Genomic DNA, 20545 nt, shown 5'->3' with positions numbered 1-20545 from the left:
CTGATGTGATTCTGCAATCTGTATATGGGGTAAAAATGGGAGCTCATATCCCACTTGAATCAAAGTGTGAAATATGATATATCAAGAACTATGTAATGTTTTGAACAACCTACAATAAAAATTAATTTAAAAAAAAAAAAAGAAACCCTAAATAAACTGATAGACTAGGTTCATGGATAAGGGTGCTCACTCATCCACAAATCCAATGTAATTTTCAATTCAAACTTTGAAAGTTTTTCATAGAAATTAAATTGATTCTAAAATGTATATGAAGAAAGAAGAATGATACAATAAAATTTGCCAGTCCCAATAGAAAACCTTCTTATAATATGATATAACTAGAACACTGTGATATGGCTGAAAACATTAGCAAACTGACCAATGGAACAGAGGGTCACCCCCATCCCCTTATAAACATGAAAATATGATGTCTGACAAGGTAGATTATTGGGGAAAACAGACAACTAAATAAAATGTGCTGGAACCATTTTTCCATATAGGAAAAAATTTAAATTAGGCTCTTACATCATACTATTCACAAAATCAATTCCACATGTTTAAAAATATTTCAATGTTAGAAAAAACTTCTAAAGCATGACAGAAAAAAAATCTAGAAAAATATCTATATGACCTTGGGGTATAGGAAAACATTAAGTGAGACACACACCAAAAAAAAATTAACCATTAAAAAGTCTGATTGAATAATATTAAGAACTCCATCTATCACAAGATATCATAAAGTTAAAAAGTAACTGGAGGGAATTAGCAAAAAATATCAAGAGTAAACAAAAGAAATAATGGGGTCGTTTCTCCAGAAAATAAAAAGACCTCTAACAAATTAAAAAAAAAAAAAAAAAAGAACATGGACAAACATTTCAGAGAGAAAGAAGCATGACTGGCCAATGAAATATATGCCGAGTCTCATTAATAATCAGTGAAATGCAAAATAAGATGATAAGATCTAATTTTATGCACCAACTAAACATACATAATATAACCAGGTCTGATTAGAAAACAAAGCAATAGGACTTTTTTACATATGCTAAAATGGGGTTCTAAATTGTAATTATCAGTATATAAAATAATATAAAGCTAAATATGTGAATGCCCTATGACCCAGCAATTTCATTCACAGGGATACAATATAAAACAGCATTGGTATGACCTGAATGCTTATTATAAACTCTGATTTCTATGTTCAACCCAGAAATACTCAGGAATCCTTAATTGTATCAATTATAACAACAGTTTTATGTTAAGAAAAACCCCAAATTCCTGGTGTTAGAATTTTATCATCTAATAAGTAAAATACACATTCACATACAGTGGATACTTATCTATTAGATGCTATGAGCAAAGCACAGATTTTCTCAATCATCTTGAGTCCTATGAGGTAGGTACTAAGAATAAGCAATCGCATTTGTGTTGAATGGATATTGGAATAATTTAATAACACTAAAAGAGAAATCTGATTCTATATTATGTATTCTATACTATGTATTGTGATTTAATTCACAAGAATTAAATAACAAATGATTAACTCTATTAATAGTAAGAAGTTGCTGATCTTATCTTTTCTGCATTCATTACTTAATACCAAAAGTATAATGAGAAAAAATATTAAGGTTAAATCATTTTTTCCCCCTCTGGAAGTATCCTTGGACAAAGATGTATAAACTAACAAATTAAAGAACAGAATTAGCTAATAGAACATATCTGTTTCTATTTTTGCCCTTGAAAGTAGGGTTAGCTATATGAGACCATATTCTTCAGATAGGGGGGAAAACAGAATTGTCCTAATACAAGAAAAGAAACTATCAAGAAAGGAAAAATCTGTAACACATTTAGTCCTTGCATTTCAATAAAAACTATACTTTAAAAAGTGCAAAGTCCCTGCCGCAGTCCGGCTGCAGCAAAATAACCAGGGGGTGATGAGGAACTTATGTACACTGATACAGCAGGAGTGGGAGCCGTTTATTGTAGGACAGGAGAGGTATATACACATTCCACACAGCTTATCTTAATTAACATAAAGTAGATACAGCAGTCAACCAATAAGGAATCTCCACTCTTAATGGCTTGCTGGTGTCACTTCACAAACCACTCCCTCTGGCAAAATGCCAGGCGCCTTCCTGACTTGTTTATACCCTAACAGTCCCAATTAGCATGCAAAAGGGCCAGGTTCAATCTCTACTACTTTAAAAAAAATTACAAAATAAAAATCTTTTTTATTGAATACATATTAATGCAAATGAACAAACTTAGTTAGATGCCTTACAAAATATTTTCGTCCTTCACAAAGAACAATTTTCCTTTGAAAGCTTCCTTAAAATGTGTACATTTATCTATTTATTTAAATTGGATTCACTATTACATCCATCCAGCACTCGAAATAGTGACAGGTTCCTTCCTAAGAGGCATTTTTATGGTTTGGGTAATAAAGTGTCCTCCAAAGTCTCATTTGTTGAAGGCTTGAACCCAGTTATAGTTTGGATATCAGTTGTCCTTCAAAGGCTCCTGTTAATGCAGGAATATTCAGAGGTAAAAGAGTTGAACTGTACAAGTTAAACCTGATCAATCTGTCATAGTTTGAACTGACTGGGTGGTAACTGGTGGGATATGGCTGGAGGAGGTAGGTCACTGGGGCATGCCCTGGAAGGATGCATCTTCCTTGTGCTCTCTTCCCACCCCATCCTCTGCTTCTGAACTTCACCATGAGCTGAGTAGCTTTCCCCTCTTGGGCTTTACCCCCATGATGTGCTGCCTCACACGGAGCCCAGAACAAAGGAGTCAGCAGTCTATGGAATGAGACCTCTGAAACCATAAGCCCCAAATATACTTTTCCTTCTCTAAGTGTTCTTGTCAGGTATTTTGGTCACAGCAATGAAAAACTGTCTCAAACAGTCCCAAAATGCAACAATGTTCACAGGGAGAGATTTTGGGGAGTGAATTCTGAGGGCTCTGATCTCATCAATGAAATAATCCACTAATGGATTAACAATCTGATGTCATTATGAGAAGGTCAAAATTTTAGGAGATGATGCCTAGTTGAAGGAAGCAGGTCACTGGGGACATGCCCCCGAAGGATTTTCTTGTCCCAACCCTCTGCCTTTTTCTGTTGTTGTTGTTAGTTGTAGATGGACACAATACCTTTATTTAATTTATTTATTTTATGCAGTGCTGAGGATTGAACCCAGTACCTCTCACATGTGAGGCAAGTGCTATTCCACTGAGCCACAACCCCAGCCCCCTACCCTCTGCCTCTTGGCTGCCATGAGCTGAGAAGCTCTTCTCCACCATGATATTCTGCCTTATCTCAGGCCCAGAACAATGGAGCTGATGGCCATGGACTGAAATCTCTGAAACTGTGAGTCAAAATAAACCTTTCTGGAGATGGGGTTGTGGCTCAGTGGCATAGCGCTGGGTTTGATCCTCAGCACCACATAAAAAAACAAATAAATAAAAATAAAGGTATTGTGTCCATTTAAAAAATAAACACATAAATAAGCTTTCCCTCCTCAAACTTGTATACGTCAGGTATTTTGGTCCCAGTGGCAAAAAGCTAACATAGGTGCATAATAAGCACTTAACTTTGAATAAATGCATACATTTATTGAGTGTGTACTACACAATGGACACTGGGAAGTATCACCTGAAATATGTTATAGTCCCCATTCACAAAGAGCTAACATAAGTCATTAAATCAAATAAATTGTGCCCTTCTTCTTCCTGAACAATTTAACCAAAAAAAAACTATTAGGTAGAGACAAACAAAGTAGATAGCCTTGAAGGGAGGGGTATAATGGGAGGTGGAGCAGCTATACTATGGCTGATTTCCCCAAAAAGGGGTGACCCATTGGACAAACAGTTGAACATAGGGCTGGAACAATAACAGAACAAAATAGGCCAGAAACATCTTTTTGTAGAAAACAGAAAGTATATAAAGACTAACAAGACCATGTTGAGTGGATCTAGAAACTAGAGTAAAGGGGCTTCCACTGGTCAAATCAAAATAATTTAAGTATAAAAATATATAATCACTATAATGGATTATAACCTATTGAAAAGATATGTGCCAATAAGTGTATGATGACATAATAAATATGAGAATAAACAAGTTTGAGGCATAGTGAAATATTTACATTTTTAAAAAGTATTTCCCAATAAAATACTCAAAGATAAAAAGATAAAAACAAAGAAATTTAACAATGGAGAAGCCTGGCACAAACCATGTGAATCAAGAGTTAGAGTTAACATCAATAGTAATGGTATGGGCTGGGGTTGTGGCTCAGTGTTACTGCGCTTGCCTCACATGTGTGAGGTACTGGTTTCGGTCCTTAGCACCATATTAAAAAAGTAAATAAATAAAACAAAATAAAGATATTTTAAAAAATAGTAATGGTACAATAAAAATCATGATCATGTGAGACTGTACCACATGAAGAGCCTACCACCATGTCTGTGATATTCCTGCCAAATATATATCACCTGAATCTAGCCAATAGGAATTTTGCTATAAAAATAAAGGACATTACTGAAATAATCTGCAATACTTGAGTGTGATCTGACAATGAGGGTATAGCAATACATTAATGCTAATTCCTTACTTTGATGGCTGTATATTATAGTTACACAAGAGAAGGTCCATGTTTATAAGAAAGAAACACTAAAGTGTTTATGGATAATGCAGCATTATGTTGGTAATTTCCTCTCAAATAAGTCAGGAAAGAAGAATCTTTGTATTATGTTTGAAACTTTTCTATAAGTTTAATATTATTTCCAAATTTTAAAAAAAATTATAAAGTAAATAAGTAACACTAAGTCCCTGGGAAGGGCATCTAAATCAGGTGTCCAAGAAAGAGCCTCCATCTATTGAAATTCACTCCATTTGGTCCTCTGTCCAAGGTCCTACAACATTCTGAGTAGACTTGGACCTCACCACATTCTAAAAAGTATCTTGATACCATCTCTGTTTTAGTCAGCTTTTTCACCGCAGTGACTAAAGGACCCAACCAGCATATGGTGAACATCATGGTGGAGTGTGTGGCAGAGGGAAGCAGCTCACATGATGATCAGAAAGCAGAGAGAGAGAGAGTCTACTAACTAGATATAAAATGTATACCCCAAAGACATGCCCCCAGTGCCCTACCTTCTCCAGTCACACCCCACCTGCCTTCTTTCAGTTACCACTTGGTCCTACCTATCAGGCGATTAATTTGTTGATTGGGTTAAGGCTCTTGTAACCCAATCATTTCTTCTATGAACCTTCCCACTTGCGTTGTCTCACACATGAGTTTTGGGGAGTCACCTCATATCCAAACCATAAAAATCTCAAAAGAACGAAGGCTTCTTCATACAAACTAGATTTGTCAGCTAAAACAAGGATTTCTTGACAGAAAGAAAGACAGTGGTTTGCTTTCAAAAATGCCAAATGAGGTTTTACTTCTCTACAGACACAAATAAGCCAAAAAAAGTGTGTGTGGGGGGGTATTTCTTCGTTCATCTCCTCTCAACTCAAACACTGTCTCTGTTACAGGAAAAAAGAAAAGGAAAAAAAAAAACCCTGCAAACTTGCAATATAAACTCAATATTCAGTTTATACTGGGAAATACTGGGAAACAACATTTGTATGACTCATTTGGGAAAACTGGTACCGCTTGGTAGAATCTGTGGCAGAAACAAGAAATTTCACACACTTTCACTTTGACTATCTAAAAGATTTAGACAAAAGATCAGCTTTCCAAAACAGAAAACATTGTTGCTTGGGCCACAATTTAGGGCTCTCAGAACCTGCTTAGTGTGAGATGAGTGGGTGAGGCCCAATAAAATAGTTTCTCTTAGACGCACACCAAGGTAGCCAGGAATAACAACGAGGACTGCCCTCCCCTTCCCTTCTCCATTCACTGCCTTTCCTTCACTCTCTTTCCTCCCCCCCTTCCTTTCTCTTTCTTTTTAAGAAACTGAACTGTATTATTTTTTCAGTCCTCTGAAAAGATAAGAATATACTATTCCCTGAAAATTGACCAAGGGTTGGTGTTTGCTAGAAAGTACAAAATTCAAGGTTCATTCATTCAACACATCCAGAACCTGGCATTAAGTTTCACTCAGAGGAGGCACTCAAATATTTCTTAAAGGAAAGTACATAAGACAAGGAGGCTATTCTCAAAGCTGCTTGGAAGTAAATTCTTATTTTGTAATTTTAAAACTTATTAAACACTCAGAGCTACCTTCTCAGGTGGTAGGAGGAACGAGGATGCCAGACTGCAGCATTTGGTGGCCCGTACGGGGGACGTCTGAAGCTTGGTCTGGCTGGGCACAAAATAACCGAGCCACCACACACCTTGTAGATTCAAACAGCAACTCTTTATTCTCGAACTGTCACCGGCACTCTACACGCACGTTCTGGGGAAAATCCACACACTCCACCAGGCTCTGCATACCAAATATTCTCTGAATCCCACGAGAACTTAACAGGAACTCAAGAAGCGGGCGCCTGAGGCAGCAGGATACGCCCTATTCCCAGCAGGATCCACCCTAAACCCAGATCCATCCTAAACCCAGATGCACCCTGGTCCTTGAGCAGGGTCACCTTTCTCAAACATTCATGCAATGTCACTGCAAATGACCTGGGTCCAAGGCAAGCCCATTTCCACAATGGAGAGTCCTCCCTCTAAGCAACATTGGGTAGGCTGACAAGGAAATTGCCATGCGTCATTCCTACTTGGCTATGGCTCTCAGCACCTTATTACAGGCTTTTTCATATGCTGGTTAATGACAAGGAAAAAATCCTTCTAAACTCATGCATATCCTTGCTGTTCAAATGAAATGAAAAATAAATAAACAAAAGTGCGTGTGCGCACGCACACACATGCAAAATGAGGCTTGCCTCTAATTTTCAGAAAATGAAAACCAATTCCCAACAGAAAGGTTGATGGTGGCTTCAGAAATTTGGCGGGGGGCAGGGGAAGCTTCCTAATATCATTTGCTCCACATAAACTGTACTTTTAGAAGCAAGAGAGATAGAGGGAACTTGTATCTATACAGGAACTTGAGTCTGCAAAGGAATAAACAAAAGGACAGTTGCCTATAGCAACAGGTAAGCTACTCTCATCTGGCAGTTCACTGAGATTGTCTCCAGGAAGTGAACTCATACAAGAGTGCTCTACTGACCCTAAAAGAATTCAGAGAAGTGGGCCTGGGGATGTTTTATTTTTAATTATTTGTCTTGTCTAACTGGATTTCTGAAAGAAAGCTGATGGGCAGGGGGTGTAACTCAGTGATAGAGCTCTTATCCAGCATGCATGAGGCCCTGGATTCAATGCCTAGCCCGATCAATCAATCAATCAATATATTATGTATGTTTGTTAGCATTACTCTGTACTTCTATAGAAAGAAAATGCAAAAACAGTGATTGAAAACCCTGAATCAGCCATTCCTGGCTGGGACAATCATTTCAGATTTGATGCCTCAGTTTACTCATCTATAAAGTGGGCAGCTTGATCTATTAAATGGCAGGATCTATTTAACAATAAAACTGTATGATTTACTCATTTTATAGCCATGAAAATAAGCACTAAGGGCTGGAGTTGTGGATTAGTGGTAGAGAGCTTGCCTAGAGCATGCAAGGAGCTGGGTTTGATCCTCAGCATCACATACAAATAAATAAAGAAAATAAAGGTATTCTGTCCAACTACAACTAAGAAAAAAAAAATTTAAATAAAAGCACTAACCCACATGTCCAGAAACTAAATGTGTTGTAATAATGAAAATGTTAATGAGTTTTTCCCATATAGCAGTCATTGTGCTTGTGGTATTACCACAATTATCCTTATAATTACTCTATCTGGGTAGATAAGACAACATGCCATTTGAAAAATGAGCAAAGAAAACCAAAGGAAACTAGTAATGTGTCCAAAGTCACACAGTTACCAAGTGCCAATGCCAAGTAAAATGTTGGCATTGGCACTTGGTAGTTCTGTTTCAAGATACTGCTCTTTTAACCATGATGCCATATTCACCAAATCAAAAGAAAACAGAAAAGATGCACAGAAAATCAAACAGTGATCAATCTACGACACACCTCAACCATTCATATAGTTTTTATTATTACTTCCAAAGGCTGATTATTAAAGTGTAGCATTTAACTAATTCCTGTGAGACAGTCACATCCTGGGACAATTGGCAGTATAGAGGCACATGCACCTGGGACCTCAATGCATTTTCTCTTTAAGAAACATAAATCAGAATAAAGACATATTATAGCTCATTTCTTAAACAAGAAAAAAGAACTAAAGCCAACATTAGGCATACATATATAAATAACAAAAATCTCTTTTGAAGAATTAAAAGAAAACAAGAACAGAATGCAGATAAGATGATCCCAGGAGACGGTGTACATTATGCAAGAAAAACTCAAGAAATTTGACCATAGAAGAGGGGTGTGACAGGCAAAAGAAACTAGATCCCTTCTTATCAAGAGTTGGAACACAAATCTAGGAAGGAAAAAAAAAACACAGAAGAGAAATAATATTCAACATGAACAAGTTCCAAGTCCTGGAACCTGTGTGAACATTCAAATCAGATAAAGTGCATCTTAGCAATGGAACACACACAGTAGGAGGAGGTATTTTTATTAATGGTGGTCTAGAATATTCCTGATCTTGAGTTCACTGATGCTCGGTTTGCCAAAGTATTCAGGACTAAAAATTATCAGAAAGGAAATTTTATCTTTATTTAATCTTCCCTTAAAAAATTATAAATCACTACCCTTTGTGTGAAATTCCCTATAGAAAAGGATACATTATTCAGTCTTACAGTTTTTGAAGCCAGGTTCTTTCAAGGAGTTAGCCTGTCTCACAGTCCCTGGCATTTGAAATACCTGGTTTAGCACAGTGATCTTATCAAAAGTCCTCTTGCTCCACATGCTTAAACCAGACCATTATGGATATCTGTGAATGTTGGATAATAATTTCATAAGCTAAACGTATAAAGAAGAGTGGCAGAATGAAGGGCACCATTGAAGGACACAACCATTTGAAACTGGAATACTCTGAAAACAAAATTTCAAGACAGCTTTATTTATTATTTCCACCATATAATCCTATCTAGTCTATCTCAGACAATATAATTTTGTTTTAACATCAAGACTACCCTTCCACACTGCAGAGGTTGCCCTGATGGTCTCCTCTGCTAGGACACCCAGTCCATGGGATGAGGACAGGCTGAAACCCAGCTATGTTGTGCTAGACATGTCGTAGTCCTCTAGCTGGGGCTTCCTGAAATGTGGGTAAGGGAAGAGCTTCATTTCCATTTGCCCAAAGACATCCTGGACAGCATATGGGTGGGCTTGTTTCTACACTACCTAGACAAATTCCTGTCAGGAATCACCAAGAGTTTGTGTTGAGAAAGAAATTTGTTAGGTCAACTAATTCTTATTATCCCTCTAACTGACTCTATCATTAAATGGATCCATTTGTTTTATAAATCAATCATTAATAGTCTTTTTATACATATTCAACCATTTCACCCTACCTACAGGCCCCCACACTATCCTACAAGGGAAAAATAATGACACTGACAAAGACAAGTTATAAAATCAATAACTACAATAATTTATAATAAAATACAAATATTTCCAAATAACTAAACTACTGGGACCACCCAAGTCACCAAAAAACTAGCCCATCATAATTCTCATTGTCAGAACCATTAAAAGGAATTCTTAAATTTGTACAAAATAGTTCTTATGTTACTGATTTTAGGACTTAAGCTAGTAACTTTAATTTTGAGAAACAGAGAGCCAAAGGGGATAAAGGAAAGCCATAGAATACATTGCTAGCAAGTTAACAACCCACCAAAATTTTTACATCCATCCTGTGAAGTGTGAGGGCACACTTTGAAAGAATAGAAGTAAAGCCATATAGATTAAAATCTATGCAATTTGCCAGGTACAGTGGCACACACATGTTATTACAGCAGCTCAGGAAGCTGAGGCACAGGAGGATCCCTCTAGTTCAAAGCCAGCCTCAGCATCGAGGTCCAAAGCAACTCAGTGAGAACTTGTCTCTAAATAAAATATAAAAAAGGGCTGGGAATGTGTCTCAGTGGGTTAAGCACCTCTGAGTTCAATCCCTGGTACAAAAAAAAAAAAAAAAACAACAACAACCCACTAGGTAATTTATGTTTAATGTATTAAGTACAAAATATAAACATGCAGCAGGAACTTATCTACATAAAAATACAATGTGGAATACTGACAGAGGCTGTGGTCACAGAAGAGGCCAGAATGAGCTATTTTCTTCTTTCTTGCTTTTCAAGAAAGTCTATATTTCCTAAAGTTAGCACATATTTATTTTTAAACGGGAGAAAATTAGATTCTTTCTTGAAATTAAAATGTGTTCTTTCTAATAGAACACTATTATTATGTAAATGACTGGATTGGAAACATTTTATTTTCAACTTTCCACATAACTAAAACCAAAAACCACAGTTTAACCTGAAGCATAATAAATCTGTACAGAAAAAAAAAAAGGTCATTTCAATAAATAAAACAATTATTTGCTGGCCGCTTAACCAAGTACCACATTTTATTTAATAATCTCAAGTGGAAAGAAGGGGATATTATACTCATTTTAGATTTACACCAACCTAAAGCCCAAGGAAAATTAGCATCAGATCCAAAAATTGAATTTTTGCCTTCAGATATCAAATCAAACATTCTTTCTATTACACCATGACTATGTCCCTTGTGGTAATAAATGTTATTATATTACAGCACTTATCATCTATCCTCTCTCCCTGGAAATGAACCTCAAATGTCTATTTCAAGAGTTCAGACATTTATTTTTTAAACTGTTACCTTCTGATCCCAACCACTGGCTGGTTTTCTTATAACCTATAGAACAAGAAAAACATCAGAAAAAGTGTGACCCAGAGCCTCTCTTCTACTCCCCAGCCACTACCCAAAAGTCTGCTTTTATTTAATATTATAGTGTATGAATCCCCCCCAAAAAAAATCTGGTGGAGGAAATCAGAATACACAGCTGCCACAAAGCAGACTAGAAGTGAACCAACATACCAACATACCCAGTTATATTAGGTAAACGCTGTATGCAGCTTTGAAACAAGTGCATAAAGATCTACCTGAATTAATAGAGAGAAAACACCAAGGCAGCGATTTACAGTTTTTGTGTATCTGCACTTAAAAAAGAATTATTTATTTTTTAATTTAAAAATTCTTCAAGAATCCATACTCATTACCTTTTTCCTTTTATGTTCATGTTTTATCTTCTTGACTTTTACTGCACTATAGGTGGGAACTGGGGCAGGGCCGGGTGATGGCTTTCTTTCCAATGCCATAACCTTTTGTATTTCTTTTAGGACCAAATTAAGGTTGCAATATTAAGATCTCCCTACAGGTAACCAGCTCAACTGCTACCCTTGGGAGGTCTGACAAAATATATGAGGAGCACCTTCCAAAATAGACAACTAAACACTCGATGGAACATCTGGGAATGTCTACCTGTTTCACTTCTCTTAGCCTTTGCTCAATCAATGCAGTAAGAGTATATGAACTTTGATCTGAGTGATAAGTATGCCTCTATTTATTCCCATTCTTACTTAAAAAGTAAACAGATAGTTGGGAGTACAGGAATGAAGAAAAGGAGAAAAACTTATTTTATACTGCAAATATTTTTTGGTGCACATTTCCAAAAATCTGTAACTATCCTCTAAACAATGTATGACTTTCAGAAAAATTTAAACCATAAAACTACTAAGTTGAATGGCATAAATGTCTACTATCATGACCATGCCTTCTGTAAAAGAATTTATGAGATCAGTGTTACATTTGGAATTAAGGTTCACAACTCTGACATTCTATTTATCATTTACATATATGTTCCACTTTCATGATTTAATTTCTCAGAGCTGGGAAAGGAACAGCAAGAGATGTAGAAAGGAAGAGAAAATACCTAATATGACAGAAAATTAACTTCTGAAAAACCACCAAAGAGATGAGGCAGCCTGCTTGATTTTACATTATAAATCACCTTTTATCAGTGCCAGTGAAAAACAGCAGCATTCTTTTATCTTTTGAGGCAGACAATTGCAGGATGATATATATCAGAAAATAACAAAAAAAATCACACTTGTTCCAAAACAAATATCAAATATCCAATGGAGCTGTCCAGTGATAGTCACTAAAATAATCTTCTCTGTATTATTTTTCTTGGATTCATTTTTAAAATAAGCAGCCAGCTATCCATCTCTGAGCACTGTCGAGATGAGTTTGCCACAAAAGCCACTTATATTTTTAGAAGTCAAAGTCTTGACAAATCAGTTCCTAAGAACATAATTTGTTACACATCGAAGAAAGCCTAAAAACACAGACCTTGGTTAAAGAGGCTTCCGTATCTTTTTGTAACCTTTCCAAATTTAAGTATGTGGAAAGAGTACCCATAAATTTAAGTCAAAACTGAAACACTTAGAATATTTCCAATTTAAAATACATTAAAATGTGGTCTTTGGAAGGAAATGAAAATGGCTTTTTAAGCATATGAAAAGTTGCTCATCATCAGTCATAAGAGAAATGTGAATTAAAAATGAGATACCATTTCCATCCACCAGCCAGAGGGGTGGGGGGGTGGAAATCACTACAGAGAAACAGGCAAAGCGGGCATCTCATACATCGTTAGTGCAAGCATAGAGTACTATAAACTCTTTAGTGGTAAATTTGGAATGTCTACCAAAATTTAAATGCCACTTTGCCTTAGAACCACAATTCTATTCCTAGGAATTTATCCTACATACATACTCATCCATGAGCACAAAGAACCACATATGAGGTTAGTTGCTATGGTATTACTGGTGGCCTACAGGAAGGCTCAACAGTATATCATTTTGTACCGTGTGCATTTACTTATTCAAAAAAAAATTAAAATTTGTGCAGGAATGAAAGTGACCTGTATGATTTAGAATTTAGAAGTGTTCTAAACTCTCCTACAAAGAAAATGCTGAACCACACTAACACAAGTTCTTTCCAGATCTTTGCAATATAACGTCATGCTCACACAGCTTGACAGAGTTGCATTAGTGAAAGCTCCTTATCATAAGATCCCTTTGGCCCTTTAGAAACCAAAACTCCTTGGTGGAAAGTGAATTTCACTTCATAATAAGCAGGGTTTGAGAAAAATTCCAATTTATTTCCTGCAAAAAGAAATCACATATAAATGTAACTGTCACTTGGTGAAGCAGGACTGCATTATGCTACAGACTTAATACAGACTGAAAGCATGTTCCCCATGTCTTCAGCAAATCTTGCCAAATGGGCATCTGAAATGTCCTATTGAAACAGGTGGTGTCTGAACAGAATTGGATTTCTGCCTATAGAAACCCTGGCTTTAACAACTGCTGTGGTTAGTTTTAATTTTCAGTCCTTAAAATTAACTGCTTGCCAGTGATGCAGAAATAGACTGAACAACATGTTTAGACTTTGCTCTGTTTAATTGAGGGAGGGAAGAAGGAGAGGAGAAAAGAAGGAAGGGAGGGAGAAAGGATGGGAGAGAGGGAAGAACATAAAGAGGAAGAAAGGGAGAGGGGAGGGAAGAAAGAGGAAGAGAAAGAAGGAAAGGAGGGAGGGAGGAAGGAAGGAAAGAAGGAAATCACAAAGGCAGGCTGCTTGGCTGGCCAATGCCCTACCATCACTCCACAAAGAACAGAAGCAAGGCAGACCATTTGATTTCCAGGCCAAAGGTGGGGGGGGGGGCGGTGCGGGGAGGCAGAGCAGCTATAAAGTAAAGTTGGTTCTCTAAAGATGCTTGGCGTTTTGTACTTTCTTCATAGGAGCACAAGGACAGAACTACCTTCCTGGACATGACAAATGAGCAATCTCCTAAGGCAGCAGAGCTTTCAGAGCCTCTCACACCTGCCAGGAATTTGGAATTAATAACAATGAATCACTAATTTTCCTAGTTAAAACTTATATCTTAAAAAGGATATTTCAAACAGAATTGAAGTTATACTTTATACAAACAAAATGCAGACACCCAGAGTGTAAACTCTTTGAAGAAAGACACTATAGGTTAGTCTTTCTTAAATACAACATGGTCCTTCAGGGTGCTTCAACGTACGTGTTGAGTAGCTTACACTAAATAGCAACACCTTTAGCTATGACTTTGAGTGCTTGATATAAAGAAAATAACTTCTGTTTATCTTCTAAACTAGTAATCAAGGCGAAAAGAGCTAAGGTATTAGGTAATTACTATATGCCACACATCATCACATCCACTATGAGGAAAATACCACCACATCCATTTCACAGCTGACAACCAAGATTCCACAAGAAGCAGCAACTTTTACAGGACAGCCCAGCTTGAAGATAAAAGACATGAGGTTTTTACCTAAATCTGCCTGACTTCAAATCTTTACCAATTGTTATCATATGCCTTCCTAATCAAAAATTCAGAAACAAGTTAATAGAACAATCAATTTTAGTGAAATGACATGCAATCACTAATATATATCTTTGTTTTGCCAATACCCAAAGGGAATCTCACCTTCTTCCAATACAATATAGGAGGAAGGGATACTAAATTTTTTCCACACTGTTTTTCTATAAGACTGAATTGCAGCTACTAAGAAGATGATAAGTGAATAGACAGTAGAGAGCCATCTAGCATAATCTCAAATCCTTTAATCATATCATCCTGATCAACACAATTTGAGAATCATTGGTCTAAAAAGGATCCATTAAAAAATGTAAGAGGAAATAGATCTTTGTCTTTTGTAGCAACTAAGTTATGTTTGCTTGTTTTCATGTTTGGGGAGGTAATGTGGTAATAAATCACTAAAATGATAATAAAAAAAAAAGGATCCATTAGTTCCTTTTTTTAATGAGAAATAAAAAAAAAATAAATAAAATGAGAAATAAGTAGAAATACTTCAGGTGGAACAGAGAGGGGCTTCTCCATGAAGTAGGTTTGGTCCTTCTGCTTAAAATTCAAGAATAAATAAATTATATCAGTTTTACCCTCAAAAGTTTATTGTTCACTCCACCCTTTAATAATGATACAAAATAAATATAAACAAAAATTATAAATATATTAAATAATTTTTAAAAGAAGCTCTAATTTGTTCCTTTCCATTTCTTAACTACTGCCCTCGGTCTTATCTTTACAAGGGCTGACAGGGACTAGGTTCTAAACCAAATCCACAATTTCCCCAGCAACCTCCAATGAGGTCACTAATTTAGAGGATATTACCTTCAGGGTTCTGTAAAAGAAATAATTCTGCATTTCAATAGACTCAGAAAATAATGCTTAAGTCCAAATTGACCTGGCTCGTGAAAACTTTTTTTCCCCCTTATAAACCAAAGATATCCTTAATATTACTCAATAGAAGGGTATAAGGTGCATTTTTTATAAGGGTGAAGTACATTGACATTTTTTGGAAACTGTTTAGATAGTTATGACATTAACAAAAGGAAATCCAGTGGGAGAAAATAATTGTCATGTACCTATAGGTTTATAGATTATAAAGCAGAAAAGAAACTGCAACTTCTTGAGATTCTTCTGGCAAATTTCTTTGGAATCATTTCCATCTGAGAGTTGAAAAGCATTTTTTGGTAAGAGGCTGCCAGCTCTAAAAACAATCTTTCTGATCTCTAGAAAAGCCAAGTTCAATGTTCATAGTGCTACGCACTTTTGGTTCAAAAGAAAAAAAATTGAAAGAGAAGGAGCCAGAGCCAACACCAGGGTTATTCCACTCATTCCTCAGCTGTACCTAAGGATCACACCCTGTGTGTATGAAGAAGAGGTTGAGTTGCTATTGTTTTTTCCTTTAAAGCTAGAACACATATGTCTATGTCACACATGTAATATTTAGGTTTTAAAAAAACACAGCATTCCCTCTCCATCCCCAAATCCTGGCCCCCAATACACACACACACACACACACACACACACACACACACACACAAAGTATCTGAAGAGACATAGTCATGGACAGAAAATTTCAAATAAAACGAAAGTGGTTCAAAAGTTAGCAACACCAAGAGGCTGCATTAATATTAAGACAATGGTAAACATATAAATATCAGATAAATATACGTCAAAAATCTAAGTAAGCCAAAAAAGTGTATTACTCCATTGAATGCTTTTCACATTTCTATCAAAGGTAACTAATCTTCCCATTGAAATGAATGGGAAGAATCTATGAGATTCCCCAACTTCAAATGAATTTCTAAATTTTTTTTACTACAAAATTCACTGCAATCAGCCCCCATGAACTACTTATAAAATATGTCAAATTAGTGTGGTTGGAATATTTCACATTTCAAACTTATTATTTTACAGTTGTCAAGACACAAAGTCTAATCGGAAAATATCTGCAGGCTTCAAATATCACTTAAAGAAACACAAAGAAGGAAAGTCAGAAGTCAAGGAGGATCATTCTGCACGGAGCAAAAGACAAGCAATCGAAGAGAGGCCTCATAGATGTGTGGCACTGCACTCTTCTGTATTATCACTGACCTCTAACCTCTCCTCCCGCTCACAAGTAACCTGTGAGTGCCCTGGGACTAAGTGGTTGTTTTTAAAAGTTCTTGCATCATATTTACTTTTCCCTGAGACCCTTATCAGAAGCTTGACGTACTCAAGTCCCATAATTCACACACACACTCAAATTACCTACCCAACAACATAGAGACAACGGGAAACACAACATGCCACACTCATAACAAAGTAAAATAATCAGAGTGCTTGGGTTTTTAATAATGGACCAGATGATTGTCAAGGACACAGCCACAAGTAAAGAGTATCAGCACTGTGCTCTTTAAAACAATTAAAGGAATAAAATAGGGTTAGTTTTTAAAACATCTCCCTTCATAAGAATCCAAGTCCCAAATTCGAAAATAATTTGTCTTCCAAAAGCCCACTTTTTCACAAAGATGCGTTTTTCCCACAGAATAAATGGTGGTTCTGTTCTGCAGCTGACCCACCAATACTTATTTAACTCATAATTTACTGACATATGCTACAGCGAAGAAAGAACATAGTAAAAGTACTTACAGTACTTCACATGCACTTTAGTAGTTCCATAGCTTTCCTGAGGTCCACTAAGTGGTTGTTCTTGACTCTTTCCTCTAAAGCCCTCAGGTAATAACAGTGAAGAGAACAACTTCATAGATTATGGTCTACGTATGCTTACAGAAAATGATAATTTCATGGATACAAAACTAAACAAAAACCTTCCCAAAAAACTAAGTGGGGGAAAACAACACCTAAGTGAAGAAGATCCTAGAGTAATGAACAAATTTCAAAATTAGACAGGGCATGAATTATCCATATGAGACAACAAAGGAAGTTCATCTGAAGTAGGGGTTGATAGTCTCGATGACATTACATAAAACAGATTTTGACCAATCAATACCATTTGTCTGTACAAGTGACTTGGGTGCAAGTACATATTTAAATGTTTCTGCTTACAATAAATTTGGTCCAAACAAGTCAAATCACAAGGTGAAAAATTAACCACATCTTTGTTACCATTATCACAAAAATAAAAATTCACTGTTTACATAATACAATTCAAATAAAAATATACGTTTAAATTACACAAACATAGGAGTGAATGTGCCCCTTTTTTTCCTACTAATTGTGATCAAGAAACTATGGACAAGAACTTTTATATCATTTTTATATATACCTTTTATATCATTTTTAATGTGACTTTCAACTTTTCCCCAAAAGTTTCTATAACTAACATAAAAAGTTTCAGAAAATATTTTTTCCTAATTGAAGACAGTTTAATGTTTCTTGCTTTGGGCTATCATCAAAATAAATTTGAACTGCACAGATCTTAAGGCTGTTCTATCTAACCAACAATGTAATCTCAGACCCACACCCACTAAAATATTGTTTGCCTACTTCTTCCCGTACTGAATCCACAGCTAAACCATTAAGGTACTTCATCTCTATTACCTCTCTGAAAATACTATCATACTTCTTAACACACTAGCAAGTTGTTTTTTTTATAGGAGGGCTTTTCACAAAGGAGTGCCACTTACCCCTCCTGCCTTCAGCAACTTTCTTCTAAAATCCTCTGTGGGGTTATTGAAAGTTAGCTTTTCACAGCGGAGGTGATTCACTGGTGGATGGCCTTCAAGATGCAGGAATAAGTCATAATCAAAGCGGACTTTCTTAGGTTCTTCCTATAGAATTAAAAAATTAAGAAAGACGAGTTAAGGAGCTGGGGTTGTGGCTCAGTGGTAGAGTGCTTACCCAGCATGTGTGAGGCACTAGGTTCAATTCTTAGTACTGCAAATAAACAAACAAACAAATAAATAAATAATAGAATAAAGGTCCATCAACAACTAAAAAATTATATACTGAAGAAAAAAAAAAGAAAGACAAGTAAGACAAAAATAGAAATTTAAAACAAAGATTTAATCCTCATAGGGAAGAGGAAAGGTCTAGACTCTTAAAAGCTATAGCAGTAGAACTGAAAAATTTTCTTATAGAATTCCATACAAAACAAAATTAAAATATCTGATAGATTGGTTTCTTTTATTAAGGGAAAATCCAAAAATAATCAACTTATCATCTTCCCCACAATCTCTCAAGTGTGCAATGCTACCAACAAAGCCTCCCAACCCTCCACACCTATCATCTAAGTCTGCCATTTTCTCTCCTACGTATCCCTAGAACAAGCTCTCTAACTCCTACTCCCATGCTCTTACTCATTGTCCAAACTACTATAAACTCCCTCCTCTACTAGGTCTTCTTACTTCAGGATTCCTCATTCAGGCTTCCAAATTATCTACATAAAACAAAAACCTATCCATTTTTACTCCCTGGTTAAAATTTTAACAGCATCCAGTGGCCATTAGGGTAAAATTCTAAACTGACTTGATTGACATATAGGGGATGCTGTGACCCAGCTCCTGGATTCTTATCCCACCACATCCTTTCTGCCCATCTATTGGTCCAGCAATATATTATTGCTAATTGCCTCTCAATACCTACCCATGTTCTAAGTTCACTCTGCTTTACATTATTATTTTATTGCTTATCTTTGTTCCTCCACCTCCTGCTTTACCTGGAAGTCTTCGAATCCTTCTCCACTCAGGTTTCACTTGGGAAAGGCTTCACTGAGTCCCACCCCCAACTCCCCACAGCCTCTCCTTTGCTGTGTATCTCCCTCTTATTTCTGCCACATCTTAGAATAATTGTCGTATTATCTACATTTACCCTGCTGTATCATAAGATTACTGAAAGTAGGAACAATGTATGAATTGTACCCTTGACAATTAGTTTAGTGCCTGCACATAGCAGAAATGCAGCATATCTGTACGATGAATAAAGAATAGCATTTTCCTGAATAACGAAACAGGAAGACAAAGCTGGGTGTGGTGGCATGCAAACATTTATCAACCCTCTCTACACAGTAATTTTTTAACTCTCCAAGGTGAAATGAAGATTGCAGATAACACATGTAACTAATATGTACCTGAACATTCATCTCATTTTATTCTCCCAGCTCTCCCTGGGGAGAGTTGGGAGCTCAGTTTTGTTGCTGTTTGATTAACATGATGAAACAAAGTGATCTGAACGCAATTCTTTGGACTCAAAAGTCTTACCACCTAAACTGTCAAATTATATAAGCATTATCTACTACAAATTCAGGGTTTCTATCTCCTTATCCCAGCTTCCCCAAAGCAAAAGCCTCCACATTTCCTCACACCCTCTTCTCTGCCATGCAGTCTGGCATGAAACACACCCCTCCCATCTCTTATCAGAATGCCATTCTCTACTGGTTTTCCTCATGGTTAACTGGCCATTCCTTCTCACAGGCTTCTCTTCTTTCTTCATTGACCCTTAAATGTACTTTATCTTTCCACAAGTTTCCAAGGAAGAAGACACCCAATGTCAGGAATCAGTTTTAACTATGTGACAGTGTCTCCCCTGGCAGAATCTCCTGCTTAGCTCTCAATCCACTGCCATGAGCACCTTCCATAGGTGACCTGCAGCAACACGAAACTAAGGTTGTCCTATTTATTAGAATTCAGTATTCACAGAAACGATAATGTGTCCTTAAAATAATGTGTCCTTATTTTTATATTAAATCATCCTTTCTCCTATACTCTATATCTTAGCAAACAGCAATCCTAACTGCATGCCAAAGTTAACATATGCAAAAGTCACCCTCTACCCCTGGATCTCCCTCACCTGCCACAGTCAAATTCTCTCGCAGTGCTATTAGTTCCTCATGAACTCTCACATCCACCCACCATTCTCTAGCCACCATGACCACAGCCTTAGCTTATTCCTCGCCCAGTCTCTGTTGCTTTTGAACTTGCTTCATTCTACTTCCCACAATGATGCAAGTGACTTTTCTAACACAAAAATCAACCTTTCCGTTGATTTTTTTTTTTAAAGCCTTTAAAGGGTCATCATTGTCTACGACGTAATCCTACTTCCTTGGAATAGCCAGCATTGCCTTTTACCACCTCCACTGTATTTCTGTTATTACACCCTTTCCTTCCACA

General features: G+C 36.5%; 1 protein-coding gene across 1 annotated transcript in view; it reads right to left on the bottom strand.

Annotated features, from left to right (window-relative positions):
* The window catches only part of Mllt3 (MLLT3 super elongation complex subunit), a 263517-nt gene that overhangs the window by 82983 nt on the left and 159989 nt on the right, over window positions 1–20545 (bottom strand). The window contains exon 4 of the mRNA XM_076843404.2: window positions 18065–18208. Coding sequence (XP_076699519.1) covers window positions 18065–18208 — 144 coding nt within the window. The remainder of the gene's footprint in view (window positions 1–18064; window positions 18209–20545) is intronic.

Source organism: Callospermophilus lateralis, chromosome 2 (assembly GCF_048772815.1).
Source record: "Callospermophilus lateralis isolate mCalLat2 chromosome 2, mCalLat2.hap1, whole genome shotgun sequence".
Taxonomy (NCBI): Eukaryota; Metazoa; Chordata; class Mammalia; order Rodentia; family Sciuridae; genus Callospermophilus; species Callospermophilus lateralis.
Note: the sequence above shows the minus strand (reverse complement) of the source record. Positions and strands in the feature narration are given on the sequence as shown.